This window comes from Oncorhynchus kisutch, linkage group LG8 (genome assembly GCF_002021735.2).
Source record: "Oncorhynchus kisutch isolate 150728-3 linkage group LG8, Okis_V2, whole genome shotgun sequence".
In the NCBI taxonomy this organism is placed as follows: domain Eukaryota; kingdom Metazoa; phylum Chordata; class Actinopteri; order Salmoniformes; family Salmonidae; genus Oncorhynchus; species Oncorhynchus kisutch.
The window spans coordinates 72,105,334-72,125,766 of NC_034181.2; the positions used below are offsets into that span (position 1 = coordinate 72,105,334).

The 20,433-nt window shown below is 43.8% G+C and overlaps 1 protein-coding gene across 14 annotated transcripts in view; it reads left to right on the plus strand.

Moving 5' to 3' along the window:
• LOC109874840 (pleckstrin homology domain-containing family A member 7) overlaps positions 1-20,433 on the plus strand; it is a 161,648-nt gene that overhangs the window by 70,316 nt on the left and 70,899 nt on the right. For all 14 annotated transcript variants that reach the window (XM_031831121.1, XM_031831124.1, XM_031831123.1 and 11 more), the window contains 4 exons: positions 11,431-11,551; positions 16,738-16,848; positions 17,728-17,800; positions 18,327-18,427. In XM_031831121.1, the coding sequence (XP_031686981.1) occupies positions 11,431-11,551; positions 16,738-16,848; positions 17,728-17,800; positions 18,327-18,427 (406 nt within the window). The remainder of the gene's footprint in view (positions 1-11,430; positions 11,552-16,737; positions 16,849-17,727; positions 17,801-18,326; positions 18,428-20,433) is intronic.

A 20,433-nucleotide genomic window follows, 5' to 3' on the forward strand; every position in this document is an offset into this window, starting at 1 on the left:
TACATATTGTTAATGACTATAGAAGTTACCTTTTAGATTTCTATCATTTTCAGAGAATTTTGAATTTACATTTTAGTAGACACTCTTATCCAGAGCTGTCACGCCCTGGTCGAAATATATTGTGTTTATATTCATTTATTTGGTCAGGCTAGGGTGTGACATGGGTTTATTGTGGTGTGTTTCGTCTTGGGGGTGTCTAGCATAGTCTATGGCTGCCTGAGGCGGTTCTCAATCAGTCAGGTGATTATCGTTGTCTCTGATTGGGAACCATATTTAGGCAGCCATATTCTTCGAGTATTTCGTGGGTGATTGTTCCTGTCTCTGTGTTCTTGCACCAGTTTAGGCTGTTTCGGTTTTCACGTACGTTTATTGTTTTTGTATTGTTCGTGTTTTCTTCATTATTAAAGATGTATCGAACTAACCACGCTGCATTTTGGTCCGACTCTCTTTCACCCGAAGAAAACCGTTACAAGAGCATACATTTTCATACTTTTTTTTTATACTGGTCCCCCGTGGGAATTGAACCCACAACCCTGGCATTGCAATCGCCATGCTTTACCAACTGAGCGACACAGGAGCACGTGACATTGATTTTGAGATACAGTATGAAGACTTTTTTTCTAAATGAAATGAAACTGTTCCACGAAAATGTGCATTTGAAAATCCGCAGGTCAGTAGAAATGGTACGGATAACTTGGCACTCCAAATGGAAAAGATTGCCGACCGGTGGTGTAGCCTATTACCGGCAACTTCAGGAGCGTTTGATCGAGAACATGTTTTTTTTCTGCTGGTTAAGCTATATTGATCTCTGGCTCCCTCTTTAGAAATTAATTTTTAATCGCAGTGCTTAAAGCATCAGATAAGCTCAGTAGCCTACGTATAGTCAATTTTATTCAAACATAGCGTGTGTCTATAAATGGAAAAATTGCCACCAAAATTGCCACCAATCGATTGTTCGAAAGAACAGATGACTTTTGGTCGCCCAAGATTTATTTTAGTCGGGAACAGCCCTAAAATATGTGTGTGTGTGTGTGTGTACATACATACATACATACATACATACAGTGCCTTGCGAAAGTATTCGGCCACCTTGAACTTTGCGACCTTTTGCCACATTTCAGGCTTCAAACATAAAGATATAAAACTGTATTTCTTTGTGAAGAATCAACAACAAGTGGGACACAATCATGAAGTGGAACGACATTTATTGGATATTTCAAACTTTTTGAACAAATCAAAAACTGAAAAATTGGGCGTGCAAAATTATTCAGCCCCTTTACTTTCAGTGCAGCAAACTCTCCAGAAGTTCAGTAAGGATCTCTGAATGATCCAATGTTGACCTAAATGACTAATGATGATAAATACAATACACATGTGTGTAATCAAGTCTCCGTATAAATGCACCTGCACTGTGATAGTCTCAGAGGTTCGTTAAAAGCGCAGAGAGCATCATGAAGAACAAGGAACACACCAGGCAGGTCCGAGATACTGTTGTGAAGAAGTTTAAAGCCGGATTTGGATACAAAAAGATTTCCCAAGCTTTAAACATCCCAAGGAGCACTGTGCAAGCGATAATATTGAAATGGAAGGAGTATCAGACCACTGCAAATCTACCAAGACCTGGCCGTCCCTCTAAACTTTCAGCTCATACAAGGAGAAGACTGATCAGAGATGCAGCCAAGAGGCCCATGATCACTCTGGATGAACTGCAGAGATCTACAGCTGAGGTGGGAGACTCTGTCCATAGGACAACAATCAGTCGTATATTGCACAAATCTGGCCTTTATGGAAGAGTGGCAAGAAGAAAGCCATTTCTTAAAGATATCCATAAAAAATGTTGTTTAAAGTTTGCCACAAGCCACCTGGGAGACACACCAAACATGTGGAAGAAGGTGCTCTGGTCAGATGAAACCAAAATTGAACTTTTTGGCAACAATGCAAAACGTTATGTTTGGCGTAAAAGCAACACAGCTCATCACCCTGAACACACCATCCCCACTGTCAAACATGGTGGTGGCAGCATCATGGTTTGGGCCTGCTTTTCTTCAGCAGGGACAGGGAAGATGGTTAAAATTGATGGGAAGATGGATGGAGCCAAATACAGGACCATTCTGGAAGAACCTGATGGACTCTGCAAAAGACCTGAGACTGGGACGGAGATTTGTCTTCCAACAAGACAATGATCCAAAACATAAAGCAAAATCTACAATGGAATGGTTCAAAAATAAACATATCCAGGTGTTAGAATGGCCAAGTCAAAGTCCAGACCTGAATCCAATCGAGAATCTGTGGAAAGAACTGAAAACTGCTGTTCACAAATGCTCTCCATCCAACCTCACTGAGCTCGAGCTGTTTTGCAAGGAGGAATGGGAAAAATTTCAGTCTCTCGATGTGCAAAACTGATAGAGACATACCCCAAGAGACTTACAGCTGTAATCGCAGCAAAAGGTGGCGCTACAAAGTATTAACTTAAGGGGGCTGAATAATTTTGCACGCCCAATCTTTCAGTTTTTGATTTGTTAAAGTTTGAAATATCCAATAAATGTCGTTCCACTTCATGATTGTGTCCCACTTGTTGTTGATTCTTCACAAAAGAATCCCATATATCTTTATGTTTGAAGCCTGAAATGTGGCAAAAGGTCGCAAAGTTCAAGGGGGCCGAATACTTTCGCAAGGCACTGTACATACATACAGTGGGGCAAAAAAGTATTTAGTCAGCCACCAATTGTGCAAGTTCTCCCACTTAAAAAGATGAGAGGCCTGTAATATTCATCATAGGTACACTTCAACTATGACAGACAAAATGAGAAAAAAATAAATCCTGAAAATCTCATTGTAGGATTTTTTTATTAATTTATTTGCAAATGATGGTGGAAAATAAGTATTTGGTCACCTACAAACAAGCAAGATTTCTGGCTCTCACAGACCTGTAACTTCTTCTTTAAAAGGCTCCTCTGTCCTCCACTCGTTACCCGTATTAATGGCACCTGTTTGAACTTGTTACCAGTATAAAAGACACCTGTCCACAACCTCAAACAATCACACTCCAAACTCCACTATGGCCAAGACCAAAGAGCTGTCAAAGGACACCAGAAACAAAATTGTAGACCTGCACCAGGCTGGGAAGACTGAATCTGCAATAGGTAAGCAGCTTGGTTTGAAGAAATCAACTGTGGGAGCAATTATTAGGAAATGGAAGACATACAAGACCACTGATAATCTCCCTCGATCTGGGGCTCCACGCAAGCTCTCACCCCGTGGGGTAAAAATGATCACAAGAACAGTGAGCAAAAATCCCAGAACCACACGGGGGGACCTCGTGAATGACCTGCAGAGAGCTGGGACCAAAGTAACAAAGTCTACCATCAGTAACACACTACGCCACGGCCTCCCGGGTGGCGCAGTGGTTAAGGGCACTGTACTGCAGCGCCAGCTGTGCCATCAGAGACTCTGGGTTCGCGCCCAGGCTCTGTCGTAACCGGCCGCGACCGGGAGGTCTGTGGGGCGACACACAATTGGCCTAGCGTCGTCCGGGTTAGTGAGGGCTTGGTCGGTAGGGATGTCCTCGTCTCATCGCGCACCAGCGACTCCTGTGGCAGGCCGGGCGCAGTGCGCGCTAACCAAGGTTGCCAGGTGCACTGTGTTTCCTCCGACACATTGGTTGCGGCTGGCTTCCGGGTTGGATGCGCGCTGTTAAGAAGCAGTGCGTCTTGGTTGGGTTGTGTATCGGAGGACGCATGACTTTCAACCTTTGTCTCTCCTGAGCCCGTACGGGAATTGTAGCGATGAGACAACATAGTAGCTACAAAAACAATTGGATACAATGAAAAAGGGGATCAAATAAAAAAAATTAAAACACACTACGCCGCCAGGCACTCAAATCCTGCAGTGCCAGACATGTCCAGGCCTGCTTAAGCCAGTACATGTCCATTTGGATGATCCAGAAGAAGAATGTCATATGGTCAGATGAAACCAAAATATAACTTTTTGGTAAAAACTCAACTCGTCGTGTTTGGAGGACAAAGAATGCTGAGTTGCATCCCAAGAATACCATACCTACTGTGAAGCATGGGGGTCGAAACATCATGATTTGGGGCTGTTTTTCTGCAAAGGGACCAGGACGACTGATCCGTGTAAAGGAAAGAATGAATGGGGCAATGTATTGTGAGATTTTGAGTGAAAACCTCCTTCCATCAGCAAGGGCATTGAAGATGAAACGTGGCTGGGTCTTTCAGCATGACAATGATCCCAATCACACCGCCCTGGCAACAAAGGAGTGGCTTCGCAAGAAGCAGGCAGGTGTGAGTGCATCTGCACGCACAATGAGGTGAAGACTTTTGGAGGCCTGGTGTCAAGAAGGGCAGCAAAGAAGCCACTTCTCTCCAGGACAGACTGATATTCTGCAAAAGGTACAGGGATTGGAATGCTGATGAATCCCCTTTCCGATTGTTTGGGGCATCCGGAAAAAGCTTGTCCGGACAAGACAAGGTGAGCGCTACCATCAGTCCTGTGTCATGCCAACAGTAATGCATCCTGAGACCATTCATGTGTGGGGTTGCTTCTCAGCCAAATGAGTGGGCTCACTCACAATTTTGCCTAAGAACACAGCCATGAATAAAGAATGCTACCAACACATCTTCCGAGAGCAACTTTTCCCAACCATCCAGGAACAGTTTGGTGATGAACAATGCCTTTTCCAGCATGATGGAGCACCTTGCCAAAAGGCAAAAGTGATAACTAAGTGGCTCGGGGAACAAAACATTGATATTTTGGGTCCATGGCCAGGAAACTCACCAGACCTTAATACCATTGAGAACTTGTGGTCAATCCTCAACCCACAAATTCTGACAAACTCCAAGCATTGATTATGCAAGAATGGGCTGCCATCAGTCAGGATGTGCCCAGAAGTTAATTGACAGCATGCCAGGGCGGATTGCAGAGGTCTTGAAAAAGAAGGGTCAACACTGCAAATATTGACTCTTTGCATCAACTTCATGCAATTGTCAGTAAAAGCCTTTGACACTTATGAAATTCTTGTAATTATACTTCAGTATTACATAGTAACATCTGACAAAAATATCTAAAGACACTGAAGCAGCAAACTTTGGAAATTAACATTTGTATCATTCTCAACTTTTGGCTATGACTGTGTGTGTGTGTGTGTGTGTGTATCCTCGTTATTATTATTTTATTGTGTTACTATTTCTTTTTTCTCTAACTTTTTAACTGCATGGTTGGAAAATAACTCTTAAGTAAAAGCATCACAAAGTCTACAACTGTTGTATTCCATGCATGTTACATAACATTTGGTTTTAATATTGCAGCGTCATGTTGCGAGGTATAGGCTAGATACATTCTGGTGCATTCTCTGGGGACTGAACAAACTGTATCTCTCTCCTGTGACTTGTGTTGCATACACTTGTGCTTGAAGGATGAAAATATTAATTTGATTGCTCCTCAGTGAATCTCACTTAGACACTTGTGCATAAAGTTCAAGGAACAATATATTAGGTTTTCCTCTCAGTGAAAGACACTTTTTCATACTTTCTTGAGATGTTGATGCCTTTTGCAGTAAACATTGACTAACTGCATGCCAAACTCAGATATCTCCTTATCTGATGTGCTGGTTTGGAATGTAAACACTCTGTTATGCCTTCTACCCAGCTGTGATGGGATGGAATACATCATTAGGCATTGGACTAGACTATTAGACTAGACTAGAGGTGAAATCCTAATAGACTCAGGGTGAAATCCTAATAGACTCGGGTTGAAATCCTATTGGACTAGACTCGAGGTGAACTCCTCGAGGTGAACTCCTATTGGACTAGACTCGAGGTGGACTCCTATTGGACTAGACTCGAGGTGAACTCCTATTGGACTAGACTCGAGGTGAACTCCTATTGGACTAGACTCGAGGTGAACTCCTCGAGGTGAACTCCTATTGGACTAGACTCGAGGTGGACTCCTATTGGACTAGACTCGAGGTGGACTCCTATTGGACTAGACTCGAGGTGAACTCCTATTGGACTAGACTCGAGGTGAACTCCTATTGGACTAGACTCGAGGTGAACTCCTATTGGACTAGACTCGAGGTGAACTCCTATTGGACTAGACTCGAGGTGAACTCCTATTGGACTAGACTCGAGGTGAACTCCTATTGGACTAGACTCGAGGTGAACTCCTATTGGACTAGACTCGAGGTGAACTCCTATTGGACTAGACTCGAGGTGAACTCCTATTGGACTAGACTCGAGGTGAACTCCTATTGGACTAGACTCGAGGTGAACTCCTATTGGACTAGACTCGAGGTGAACTCCTATTGGACTAGACTCGAGGTGAACTCCTATTGGACTAGACTCGAGGTGAACTCCTATTGGACTAGACTCGAGGTGAACTCCTATTGGACTAGACTCGAGGTGAACTCCTATTGGACTAGACTCGAGGTGAACTCCTATTGGACTAGACTCGAGGTGAACTCCTATTGGACTAGACTCGAGGTGAACTCCTATTGGACTAGACTCGAGGTGAACTCCTATTGGACTAGACTCGAGGTGAACTCCTATTGGACTAGACTCGGGGTGAACTCCTATTGGACTAGACTCGGGGTGAACTCCTAATAGACTCGGGGGGAACTCCTAATAGACTCGGGGGGAACTCCTAATAGACTCGGGGGGAACTCCTAATAGACTCGGGGGGAACTCCTAATAGACTCGGGGGGAACTCCTAATAGACTCGGGGGGAACTCCTAATAGACTCGGGGGGAACTCCTAATAGACTCGGGGGGAACTCCTAATAGACTCGGGGGGAACTCCTAATAGACTCGGGGGGAACTCCTAATAGACTCGGGGGGAACTCCTAATAGACTCGGGGGGAACTCCTAATAGACTCGGGGTGAACTCCCAATAGACTCACTCGGGGTGAACTCCCAATAGACTCACTCGGGGTGAACTCCCAATAGACTCACTCGGGGTGAACTCCCAATAGACTCACTCGGGGTGAACTCCCAATAGACTCGAGGTGAAACCCTATTGGACTCGACTAGAGGTGAGCGGACCTTGTGCGGAACAGATAAAACATATTGATCAGAATGTTAAAGCCTGAACAGATATGGTATATTGATCAGAATGTTAAAGCCTCCTGGGTCAGGATGAGGTGATTATTTGACCTGAGTGTGTATTCAAGCTCTTCATACAGTATTATCCTCCAAACACAGCCTGACTCCAGGGAACAGCAACACACTCTATACTGTACTGTACAGTGAGAGAGCGAGAGGGATACTGAATCATTTATTCTCCAGGAGAGAGAGAAACACACAGCAGAAAACGGGGAGACCTCTGACTAGAATAATTTGTCATGTTCCGCCTAAAGCAGAGTTATTACCCGGGCCAGTTAGACTTGCAAGCTGACTGTAGGTGTATTATTTATGCAGGATGTTATGAAAATGATTAGTCAGCTAAAAATGACTTGTTGTCATATAATGAAAGATGCCAGTGCACAAGGTGGGTGGCACTATCAAATCTATCAAAATGAACTGATTGAGATAGAAGAATAGAATGACTTTGCCTACAGTGTGTTTCCTTTGTGCTGTATCACAGAGGAGAGATCTGGGTTTGCTTTGGCCTGATCCTGCACTGCTGTATTCCTGCTCTGTAGCAGAACTGTTGCTGAGGCTGGGCTAAGACTCGGCTGCAGCTTGCAGTGTTTGCTGGGAGTAGGCTGCTGCTGAGGCCGTTCCTCTCAGGTGGTAGGTAACCTATATGGCCCCAGGCCTGGATCTCTTTCTCTCTGATGTGAAATATTGCTCCTTTACTCTGCCACATCCCACAGCAGATTTCCCAGGGAACACTTCAAAAGACAGCAGAGGTAGACAGCATGAGAGCTGCAAATGAAACAGGCGAGGGTCCCCTTGGTGCAGAGGGAAATGTGCTGTAAAAATGTTGGATGGGATCCAGAGAGTTGGAACAAAGTTTTTTTTGTTCTATAGTCAGTCCCTCGCCTTTGGCTGTGTCTCTGTGTTTTTATGTCCTGCACCAGCCTGCCCTGGCCGTAGACGCATCCCAATACCTCTCCTCTTCCAAAGCTGCACAGGAACACAGCACGGCCAACAGGAAAAAACACTAGTTACAACATCTTTCATGTTCAGGCAGAACAATGCAGGGGTCCAGCGTCAGTAGTGGTGGAGTGGGCGGTCAAGCACACTTTCCTAGTGTAGGAAGAGAAAGAGCACACACTGAGGAAGAGGAAGAGCACACACTGAGGAAGAGCACACACTGAGGAAGAGCACACACGTACACTGAGGAAGAGCACACACTGAGGAAGAGCACACACGCACACTGAGGAAGAGCACACACTGAGGAAGAGCGCACACTGAGGAAGAGCACACACTGAGGAAGAGCACACACGTACACTGAGGAAGAGTACACACTGAGGAAGAGCACACACGTACACTGAGGAAGAGCACACACGTACACTGAGGAAGAGCACACACTGAGGAAGAGCACACACTGAGGAAGAGCGCACACTGAGGAAGAGCGCACACTGAGGAAGAGCACACACGTACACTGAGGAAGAGCACACACTGAGGAAGAGCGCACACTGAGGAAGAGCACACACTGAGGAAGAGCACACACGTACACTGAGGAAGAGCACACACTGAGGAAGAGCACACACGTACACTGAGGAAGAGCACACACTGAGGAAGAGCGCACACTGAGGAAGAGCACACACTGAGGAAGAGCACACACGTACACTGAGGAAGAGCACACACTGAGGAAGAGCGCACACTGAGGAAGAGCGCACACTGAGGAAGAGCACACACGTACACTGAGGAAGAGCACACACTGAGGAAGAGCACACACATACACTGAGGAGATACTTTTCAGAAATCTAATATCTGTACTATATAGCAATGAGGACATTAGGCTTATTCAGTTTAGTTAAATATTCTTGAGTACTTGCTTTGAAGTGAACCTACAGCCACCGGCTTTCTCTAAACAGCCCAGCCCCTGCCTTCGTTTCCAGAGAGCAGTGAGTTCTGTGAGTGATGCCCAGAATGGACGGCTCTGTGCACTTTCATGGCTGTCTGAGTGTCACAGAGGAGTGAACCTCTGAGTGAAGCTTCCCTCCTACACACACAAACACACCACTGAGATGGCAGGGACACATGGTCAATGGAGAGTTTAAAAAAAAAGGTTGAGCAGCGCAGATGGACCTCAGCTTGCTTTAAAGTCTCTGACACGCTCCTAACATCATTCTATGACTGTCACTATTGTAGAAAAACTATGGTACGGGTCATTTCAATAAAACTGTGCCCTTAGCTAGTACTGAAATGACTCAGTCAATTAATCATAGGTAATATGTCATTTGAAAATGTCAAAGTACCATCCTCACACAGACTTCTTGCTCATGAAACTACCGTAAATAGCTGAGGATGACCTTATCAAGAATGTTGTGTGAGCAGCACGTCCATATAAACTGGCATTAAACTGATTAGGCATAGCTACCTCTGTGATGAATGATACACTCTGATTAGGCATAGCTACCTCTGTGATGAATGATACACTCTGATTAGGCATAGCTACCTCTGTGATGAATGATACACTCTGATTAGGCATAGCTACCTCTGTGTTGAATGATACACTCTGATTAGGCATAGCTACCTCTGTGATGAATGATACACTCTGATTAGGCATAGCTACCTCTGTGATGAATGATACACTCTGATTAGGCATAGCTACCTCTGTGATGAATGATACACTCTGATTAGGCATAGCTACCTCTGTGATGAATGATACACTCTGATTAGGCATAGCTACCTCTGTGATGAATGATACACTCTCACAACCACTTGTGAACACAAGCAGACCCATTTGTTCTTGACTTGATCACTCCTCAGCCCCCAATGTCAGAGAGCATTTTGTCAGTTAATTTATTATTAAAGTACTATTGAACAAGGCTCTGGAGATTCTGCAGCTGGTAATGGGGTTATATTGACTTCAGGAGCAGTGAACCAATACAGTAACTTGTCTGAATCTGACATCAGGAGATGGGAGGAGCTGTGTTACGCCTCAGTACTTCATTTGTAATTAATGTCATTATTTGTTTACCCAGCCCCTCGGGAATACTATGTTTTTATCGAAGGGAACGTTTATTAATTATAGAATGGCACATTAATTGATACATTTCCTCTGTTCTAATAAACCTTATTACAAAGAGAAAGCCCCTATGGCCTTCATGGAACATAGATTTCCCATAATCCCCCTTCCTGCTGAAGTTTCCAGGCAGTTTGCCATTTACGCTCACTACAATCTGTGTAAGAGTGTGACCTGTGCATTCCATAACTGCCTCAGATTCCTGCTTTATCCTAAGGGAGCAACCACCTAGGTGCCCTTAAACTGTAATGGAATGCTCTATGAGTAGCAGTACTTGAGGCCAGATATTGGGAGAGCCTGGTTAAATTTGAGCCAGTTTTCTTTTAAGCAGGAAAATAATCCTGCAGCAACAGGAAATGTGAATTATTATGTGGATTATAATACATTTTTTGTAGATGTTGATGCATTTTTTGTTAGGGCAAATCAAGTCTGACATTTTAAAGTGGAATTACAAACTTTAGAAGCCTTTTTAAACCTTGAATACGCTATACGTTTGCATTTCCTGCTCGGAAGGAAAATTATCATCAACAAAAGAAAGCTCAAATTAAGATACTACATCTGTAGATAAGAGAAGCTGGTTGATTTTCATGTTATGCCAGTGAACTGGAACTGATTGTATTTCTTACAAAAACAGTTCCTGACTGTAACAATGTGATGATGTCATGAGGAAATGTGAGGTGTAATTTGGAAAGCATGGGTGGTCTCTGCTGAGTGAGTGAGTTATCTAATGGATGTAAATATGATGAAGTTTTTGTCTGGAGGTCAGGACACCTCGTGTGTGTGTGTGTGCGTGCGTGCGTGCATGCGTGTGTGTTTAGGGGTTTGTGTGTGTGTGTGTATGTGAGAGAGGGAGCGAGAGAGAGAAAGATAGATAAAGAGAGAGTGGATATTTGATCATGAGTAAGCTCGTCTGCTGTAGCTCTGGTATCTCTGCTCTGGGTCTTTGTGTTGGAGGTTATGCGGAGGTGGAAAAGTTATTTGTCATATAACATGTCCTCTTATGAAACAAGACATGCCAGCCCCAGGGACAGTGTCAGACAAAGTGTTACTTGAGTGGCTGCTACAAAAAAGTCCTGCCTGTTAACATAGCTGTAATTGCATTGGCTGTGACAGGTCGTGTGGCAGGAAGTTGTCGTTTCCTCTCTGAGAACCCATCCCTTAAGTTAACCCTGGCTCCCTTTAATGCAGATCCACTACAGAGGAATGGTGGTGGTGGTGAGATACTAGCATGACCGCTCATGTCTGTCATTGATTTCCTTCTGTGCTGCCTCCCCTGCAGGACAGAGTCCCGGGGCATGTCCAAGCCACCGCCACCGGCCAGTCAGAGGCCCCCCAGCATGGTCAGCCAGACTTCCAAGGCAGTGACCTCATCAACAGTGGACGCCACCTCAGGGTCAAAGGTGAGAAAACATCTCTCTTTTATGAGCATGCGTTGTTTACTCAGTGTGTTTCATTTATTTGGATCTATCCCACACCAGTGTTTCAGCAATTAGGTCCAGTGATTGCAGTGTAAAGCGTTTGAATTGATATTGTTTCTAAGGGTACTGGGAGACTGTTAATGCTCATGCTGGAGAATTGGTATAATCTCCTCCAGAACACTCTCATTTTGATTAATGGCTGTAGACTGTAATAGGTTAGTGATTTTCTTCAAGCCCAGTGAAACTCAATTAAACCTCCACAGTGCTTGGCCATGGATTCACTATGTGCATATAAAAGGCTTTACTCAAATGGTTTAGTAAAAGAACAGTATTAGAAGATGAAACGGCTGCTATTGGATGTTTTGAAGGAACAGGTGGGGAAGTGACACTCCATAGAATGCCCATGTCCCCTTCTTATAAGGATCATACTTCCACAGAGGTCAGATGAGGGCAGTGAGGCTGTCTTCCAAACCCTGTGGTCTCCTCTGCTCTGCCACTGACATGACTGTGGTCTATCTTCAGGACATTGGCAGTTCAGTACTCACATGACACCCAGCTGCCCATCTGTAAAGTGATTTAGTGGCTCTTCCTAGACCCTTCCCAGGCCACATACACCTGACTGTCTCCAGCTTCCAGAAAAAGCCTGCCAGCCTCCTCTCCCTTCTTCCCCCGTGGCCCAGCTCTCCCAGGCTGAGAGGGGTGGCCATGCTGGGTGGCATGACAGGGCTACCTGCCAACTAACTATCGCTTCTCCAGTCTGACTGACGGGTGTTGACGTTAGTGAGTGTTGAGGCAGCACACGCCTGGCTAGCTGTAAAATGACCTCCTGGCTGTCTCAGTAATGCTTCAGGCCTGTGAGTGAGAGACGGCATTGTGTCAGCATCATATGAGCTGTCTGAAACCAATCAATCCCCAGTCAACCTATCAACACAATCATAGTAACACAACACTCTTCAGCTACACACAGCACCCAAACACATGCACTGACTTGACTGGGACTCTAAGCACTGCAGTAGGCGTATAAGTATTCCTATAGAACAGTGCCTCTAAGGTTGTTAAAGTAGCTCTCCTAAGATTGTTGTACCTGTGTTAGAAGCAGCACCTCATCAGACCTCATGTCAACGTGTTGTCTGCTATCAGAGGTGCCAGTCATTTCAAGCAGAGTGGCAGACAGGGCATTATCGATGACCACTTGCTCATTCTCAATGGTAAGCAGAGTATAGATTTGCTTTAAAATTCACTATCTATGTATATGGGAACGTTGAGTTTCCAATCACAGTACAGTGAATATGTGACTACACAATGATTTCTAATATCTGCTAAACTTAAATAAGGCTGTTCTCTTGATGGTTCTCCTGACAAACGCTGTGTATATTTCCTAATGCTCTGCATGTTTGGCTGGCCGTACAGTAGTTTCAGTAATTAGTGCATGTTTTTGCCAGCTGTGGAGGAGGAAATGGCATATAATGATCCCCTGCAATGGAAACCTAACTCAACTGTTGCTAGGGTGCAATCTGATTTGGCTCAGTTGAACATTCATCTGAAATCATCTGTGAGATTCAGAGGAGTGAGAAAACCAGCGGGCCTTGAAAGAATGCTACTGTGCCTCATCAAATCTTAATGTATGATTATAATACTGTATTCCCATTTGGGTGAAATGTGCTTTTGTCACACCCTGACCTTAGTTATCTTTGTTTTCTTTATTATTTTGGTTAGGTCAGGGTGTGACAAGGGTGGTTTGTTTAGTTTTTGTATTGTCTAGGTGTTGTTGACCTGTCTAGGTGTTTTTGTATATCTATGGGGTGTTATTATGTCTAGGTATATGTAGGTCTATGGTGGCCTGAATTGGTTCCCAATCATAGACAGCTGTTTATCGTTGTCTCTGATTGGGGATCCTATTTAGGTTGCCATTTTACCATTTTGGTTTTGTGGGTTATTGTCTGTGTAGTTGCATGTCAGCACTCGGTTTAGCATAGCTTCACGTTAGTTTTGTTAGTTTAAGTGTTCTTCGTTAATTAAAGCAGAATGTATTCTTATCACGCTGCGCCTTGGTCTCATCATTACGACGAACGTGACAGCTTGCTGGTTATATGAGGTGCTGAAATTAGAAGGTTAAAGCTAAATCAAATGAGAAACAGAGAAACACAAAGGAGAAAGTTAATAACTAAAATGACTATCTTCAAACATTTGTGGGCCCCAGTCTCAAAATCAAAATGTTGTTCTTAATCTAATCATCAAACATACAGTAACACCTAATGATCTCTATAAACATGGGACTGAATGGTCATACAGTAACACCTAATGATCTCTATAAACATGGGGCTGAATGGTCATACAGTAACACCTAATGATCTCTATAAACATGGGGCTGAATGGTCATACAGTAACACCTAATGATCTCTATAAACATGGGGCTGAATGGTCATACAGTAACACCTAATGATCTCTATAAACATGGGACTGAATGGTCATACAGTAACACCTAATGATCTCTATAAACATGGGACTGAATGGTCATACAGTAACACCTAATGATCTCTATAAACATGGGACTGAATGGTCATACAGTAACACCTAATGATCTCTATAAACATGGGACTGAATGGTCATACAGTAACACCTAATGATCTCTATAAACATGGGGCTGAATGGTCATACAGTAACACCTAATGATCTCTATAAACATGGGGCTGAATGGTCATACAGTAACACCTAATGATCTCTATAAACATGGTGCTGAATGGTCATACAGTAACACCTAATGATCTCTATAAACATGGGACTGAATGGTCATACAGTAACACCTAATGATCTCTATAAACATGGTGCTGAATGGTCATACAGTAACACCTAATGATCTCTATAAACATTGGACTGAATGGTCATACAGTAACACCTAATGATCTCTATAAACATGGGGCTGAATGGTCATACAGTAACACCTAATGATCTCTATAAACATGGGGCTGAATGGTCATACAGTAACACCTAATGATCTCTATAAACATTGGACTGAATGGTCATACAGTAACACCTAATGATCTCTATAAACATGGGACTGAATGGTCATACAGTAACACCTAATGATCTCTATAAACATGGGGCTGAATGGTCATACAGTAACACCTAATGATCTCTATAAACATGGGGCTGAATGGTCATACAGTAACACCTAATGATCTCTATAAACATGGGGCTGAATGGTCATACAGTAACACCTAATGATCTCTATAAACATGGGACTGAATGGTCATACAGTAACACCTAATGATCTCTATAAACATGGGACTGAATGGTCATACAGTAACACCTAATGATCTCTATAAACATGGGACTGAATGGTCATACAGTAACACCTAATGATCTCTATAAACATGGTGCTGAATGGTCATACAGTAACACCTAATGATCTCTATAAACATGGTGCTGAATGGTCATACAGTAACACCTAATGATCTCTATAAACATTGGACTGAATGGTCATACAGTAACACCTAATGATCTCTATAAACATGGGACTGAATGGTCATACAGTAACACCTAATGATCTCTATAAACATGGGGCTGAATGGTCATACAGTAACACCTAATGATCTCTATAAACATTGGACTGAATGGTCATACAGTAACACCTAATGATCTCTATAAACATGGGACTAAATGGTCATACAGTAACACCTAATGATCTCTATAAACATGGGACTGAATGGTCATACAGTAACACCTAATGATCTCTATAAACATGGGACTGAATGGTCATACAGTAACACCTAATGATCTCTATAAACATTGGACTGAATGGTCATACAGTAACACCTAATGATCTCTATAAACATTGGACTGAATGGTCATACAGTAACACCTAATGATCTCTATAAACATTGGACTGAATGGTCATACAGTAACACCTAATGACCTCTATAAACATTGGACTGAATGGTCATACAGTAACACCTAATGATCTCTATAAACATTGGACTGAATGGTCATACAGTAACACCTAATGATCTCTATAAACATGGGACTGAATGGTCATACAGTAACACCTAATGATCTCTATAAACATGGGACTGAATGGTCATACAGTAACACCTAATGATCTCTATAAACATGGGACTGAATGGTCATACAGTAACACCTAATGATCTCTATAAACATGGGACTGAATGGTCATACAGTAACACCTAATGATCTCTATAAACATGGGACTGAATGGTCATACAGTAACACCTAATGATCTCTATAAACATGGGACTGAATGGTCATACAGTAACACCTAATGATCTCTATAAACATGGGACTGAATGGTCATACAGTAACACCTAATGATCTCTATAAACATGGGACTGAATGGTCATACAGTAACACCTAATGATCTCTATAAACATGGGACTGAATGGTCATACAGTAACACCTAATGATCTCTATAAACATGGGGCTGAATGGTCATACAGTAACACCTAATGATCTCTATAAACATGGGACTGAATGGTCATACAGTAACACCTAATGATCTCTATAAACATGGGACTGAATGGTCATACAGTAACACCTAATGATCTCTATAAACATGGGACTGAATGGTCATACAGTAACACCTAATGATCTCTATAAACATGGGACTGAATGGTCATACAGTAACACCTAATGATCTCTATAAACATGGGGCTGAATGGTCATACAGTAACACCTAATGATCTCTATAAACATGGGACTGAATGGTCATACAGTAACACCTAATGATCTCTATAAACATGGGACTGAATGGTCATACAGTAACACCTAATGATCTCTATAAACATGGGACTGAATGGTCATACAGTAACACCTAATGATCTCTATAAACATTGGACTGAATGGTCATACAGTAACACCTAATGATCTCTATAAACATTGGACTGAATGGTCATACAGTAACACCTAATGATCTCTATAAACATGGGACTGAATGGTCATACAGTAACACCTAATGATCTCTATAAACATGGGACTGAATGGTCATATTGTTTTGATACATGCTCCTGTTCCTACTGGTTGTGTCTGTAATACCACATTTCTTTCACACAGCTCCTTACTACTGAGCTCCCTGGGCAGCTAATAGCAGATGTTGTTTGTAAACCAGTATATAAAGGAAACCCTGTTCATAACCAACGTGTTTGTTTTTCCAGCCGCAGGGCTCTAGGAGTAGTGGCAAGGTACACAGCTTCGGCAAGAGGGACCAAGCCATCAAGAGGAACCCCAATATCCCTGTGGTTGTCAGAGGATGGCTCTACAAACAGGTAAGCCCTCCACATCACCCCACCTCAGTCACTGTACCTACTGTATGGTTCAGAGGAATCTCCATAGTTATGGCTAAGAGTATAACTCAATGACTGTAGCTATAGCTAAGGGCAGTGTGTTGGGGTCTAATGGTAAACTGTCCTCCACTCTAACGGGAGCACACACACCTCACGTCGATATTACATCTCTGTCATATTATGTCATGTCATTTACAGTGGCCTTCCACTTAATGCATAATTCAGGCTAAGCAATGATGAGAGGCCAGGTCTATGAGAATGTACTACAGTATTAATGACTGTGACCTGGTGGACTCTGGCTGAGTAAACAGAGAACGACAGTCATCATTTCTCATTATGAACCCCTTCTATGGATCTCCATTTACCTAGAGGACGGAGGGAGCATGAGAGAGATGTCTCTTTAGGGGTGAGGTATAAGAGGACGACACCCAGGGTGATTGTCTCCTGTTGACTGATGCCCCCTGGCGAGGCTGGCACGGAGGTGTAACACCGAGGCAGGCCAGAGGGGGTGAGATTTAAGACCCTGACATGGTAACACGTCATCGACTCATAAGGAGTGTTTAGACAGACAATGGATTGATGGTTGCAGAACACTAATGAATCATTGATAACATGATTCTGATTAGAGAGAATTAGTTAGACCTACTGGAGCTCCTATCATGGCAGGACATGAGCCCTGTTCTGGGGGAACACAATTACTGGCTGTACTAATGAAATGTATGAATTTTCTTGTGCTTTCCCTCTCCCTGTAAATGGGTACTTGAGCCTATATTCCCCAGGTTTTGAATTAGAATGTGCATTAGAAGGTGATGTTGTATTGCTGAGAGGGCTTTACATTCCTTGTTGTGTTTCTCCCTCCAGGACAGCTCTGGAATGAGACTGTGGAAGAGGAAGTGGTTTGTGTTGTCTGACTACTGCTTGTTTTATTACAAAGGTGAGTCACACAGGCACACCGGGTCAGGGTTTAATTGAGACTAATTAAAATAGTCGCAGGGTGAATTGATTTGGTTATGAAATCTGAGCCAGTCGTCTTAATTCCAAGTCGTCTGCCTCTTAGTCGAGCTAAACCTTTCAATCAGAGAGACATGACTGAAGTTAGACAAGGTTCTGTTCTGCCACAGGCTATTCTCTCTCCTCTTCTGTCTCTATTTCCCTCTTTCTTTCACCTCTCCGCCATTCATCACACTGAGCCAGAGATAAGCCTCCAGTCCTGCTGCCTGCCACCACAGCACAGCGGCTCCTTGAATCATCCTTATGTCTCTCCAATTACATTTCCCACAGTCACGAATCACCATGCAGGAACATATTGGTGCATTGATGAAGCAGTTATGTCATGCTATTTATAAACTGGTAGAATAATTAAAGTAGTCAAGGCAGTGGGCCAGCGGTGAGGTGTGTGGTGGGCTGTTGTGTATTGTGTGATAATGATCACCTGTGTGTGTGTGTGTGTGTCCCTCTAGACAGCAGAGAGGAGACGGTTTTGGGGAGCATCCCGCTGCCCAGTTATGTCATCGCCCCTGTGGAGCCTGATGACCACATCAGCCGCAAGTATGCCTTCAAGGTAAGACTAGAGGGCAAGGGTGGGAACTAGCTCGTCACCGAGTGGAAAATACTGTTACCAGCTACCTCACAGTTCAACCAAGCTGCATGAATTGAGAAACAGACTGGATATATGAAAGAGGTTTTCAACTGTGAAGGAAATGCTAACTAACAGCCATTAGATAAAGTTGCTACACCTTGGTTACAGAGTTAGACAGTCACACAGCCAGGGGCCTGTGTGGGCAAGCCAGACAAAGTGGGCAGTGCTCCCTCTGATTAGTGTCAGACTGGTGGGCTGTTATAACACTCCATTCTTAAGACATCAGTCTGGAGCCTTTCTTTAAAAGCACAGAGATTCATCATAAAACCTATACAATCTGGACCAAGACTGGCTCTTCCTAATGTCTGCTTTGGCCCTGCCTGGCGTGCTATGTCGCTTTGACCTGTGAGTTTTCAGTGTGGGCCCTTCATGCAAACCCATTTAATTAACAAGAACACTAAGTGGGCAATGTGACTTCATACTTACCTGTACCTCTCATCTGCTATTTCATAACAATCATGCACCAAACCCTTGAGGCCTGTAGGTCTCAATAATGTGGAGTTATTCAGGGAGTATCAGCCCCTGTAGGTATCTTATCCTGGTCTGAGGTACAGTATCTGTCCCTTTAAAGGTCTGTTTGGTAGTGGTGTTACTGTGCTGCTCTGCTCTCTGGCCCCTGTCCGTCAGTCAGCAGGCCCCTGTCATCACCAGTATGAGCTTTAGGATAGCAGCACTCTGAACCCCTTTCCACACTCCTCCAAGCCCCTTTCCACATTCCTCCAAGCCCTTTTCCACAGTCCCCCAAGCCCCTCTCCTTTCCACAGTCCTCCAAGCCCCTCTACTCTCCGCAGTCCTCCATGCCCCTCTCCTCCACACCCTCCAAACCCCTCCCAGCCCCTCACCTCCATACCCTCTCCACACTCCTCTTCTCCACACTCCTCCCATCCCCTTTCTTCTCCACACTCCTCCCATCCCCTTTCTTCTCCACACTCCTCCCATCCCCTTTCCTCTCCACACTCCTCCCATCCCCTTTCCTCTCCACACTCCTCCTCTCCACACTCCTCCATCCCCTTTCCTCTCCACACTCCTCCTCTCCACACTCCTCTCCACACTCCTCCCATCCCCTTTCCTCTCTACACTCCTCCTCTCCACACTCCTCCCATCCCCTTTCCTCTCCACACTCCTCCTCTCCACACTCCTCCCATTCCCTTTCCTCTCCACACTCCTCCCATTCCCTTTCCTCTCCACACTCCTCCCATTCCCTTTCCTCTCCACACTCCTCCCATTCCCTTTCCTCTCCACACTCCTCCCATTCCCTTTCCTCTCCACACTCCTCCCATTCCCTTTCCTCTCCACACTCCTCCCATCCCCTCTCCTCTCCACACTCCTCCTTTCTACACTCCTCCCATCCCCTCTCCTCTCTCTTTCTCTTCTCTTTCTCTCTTGCTCTTTCTCTCTTGCTCTTTCTCTCTTGCTCTTTCTCTCTTGCTCTTTCTCTCTTTCTTTCTTTCTTTCTTTCTCTCTTTCACTCTCTTTCTCTTTCACTCTCTCTTTCTCTCTCTCTCTTTCTTTCTCTTTCTCTCTCTCTCTCTTTCTTTCTCTTTCTCTCTCTTTCTTTCTCTTTCTCTTTCTCTCTCTTTCTCTCTCTTTCTCTCTCTTTCTTTCTCTTTCTCTTTCTCTCTCTTTCTCTCTCTTTCTCTCTCTTCTTTCCTCTCTCTTTCTTTCTCTTTCTCTCTCTTTCCTCTTTCTTTCTCTTTCTCTCTCTTTTTCTTTCTTTTTCTCTCTTCTTTCTTTCTCTTTCTCTTTCTCTCTTTCTTTTCACTTCTCTTTCTCTCTCTCTCTCTTTCTCTCTCTTTCTCTTTCTTTCTCTTTCTCTTTCGCTCTCTCTCTCTCTTTCTTTCTCTTTCTCTCTCTCTCTCTTTCTTTCTCTTTCTCTCTCTTTCTTTCTTTCTCTTTCTCTCTTTCTCTTTCTCTTTCGCTCTCTCTCT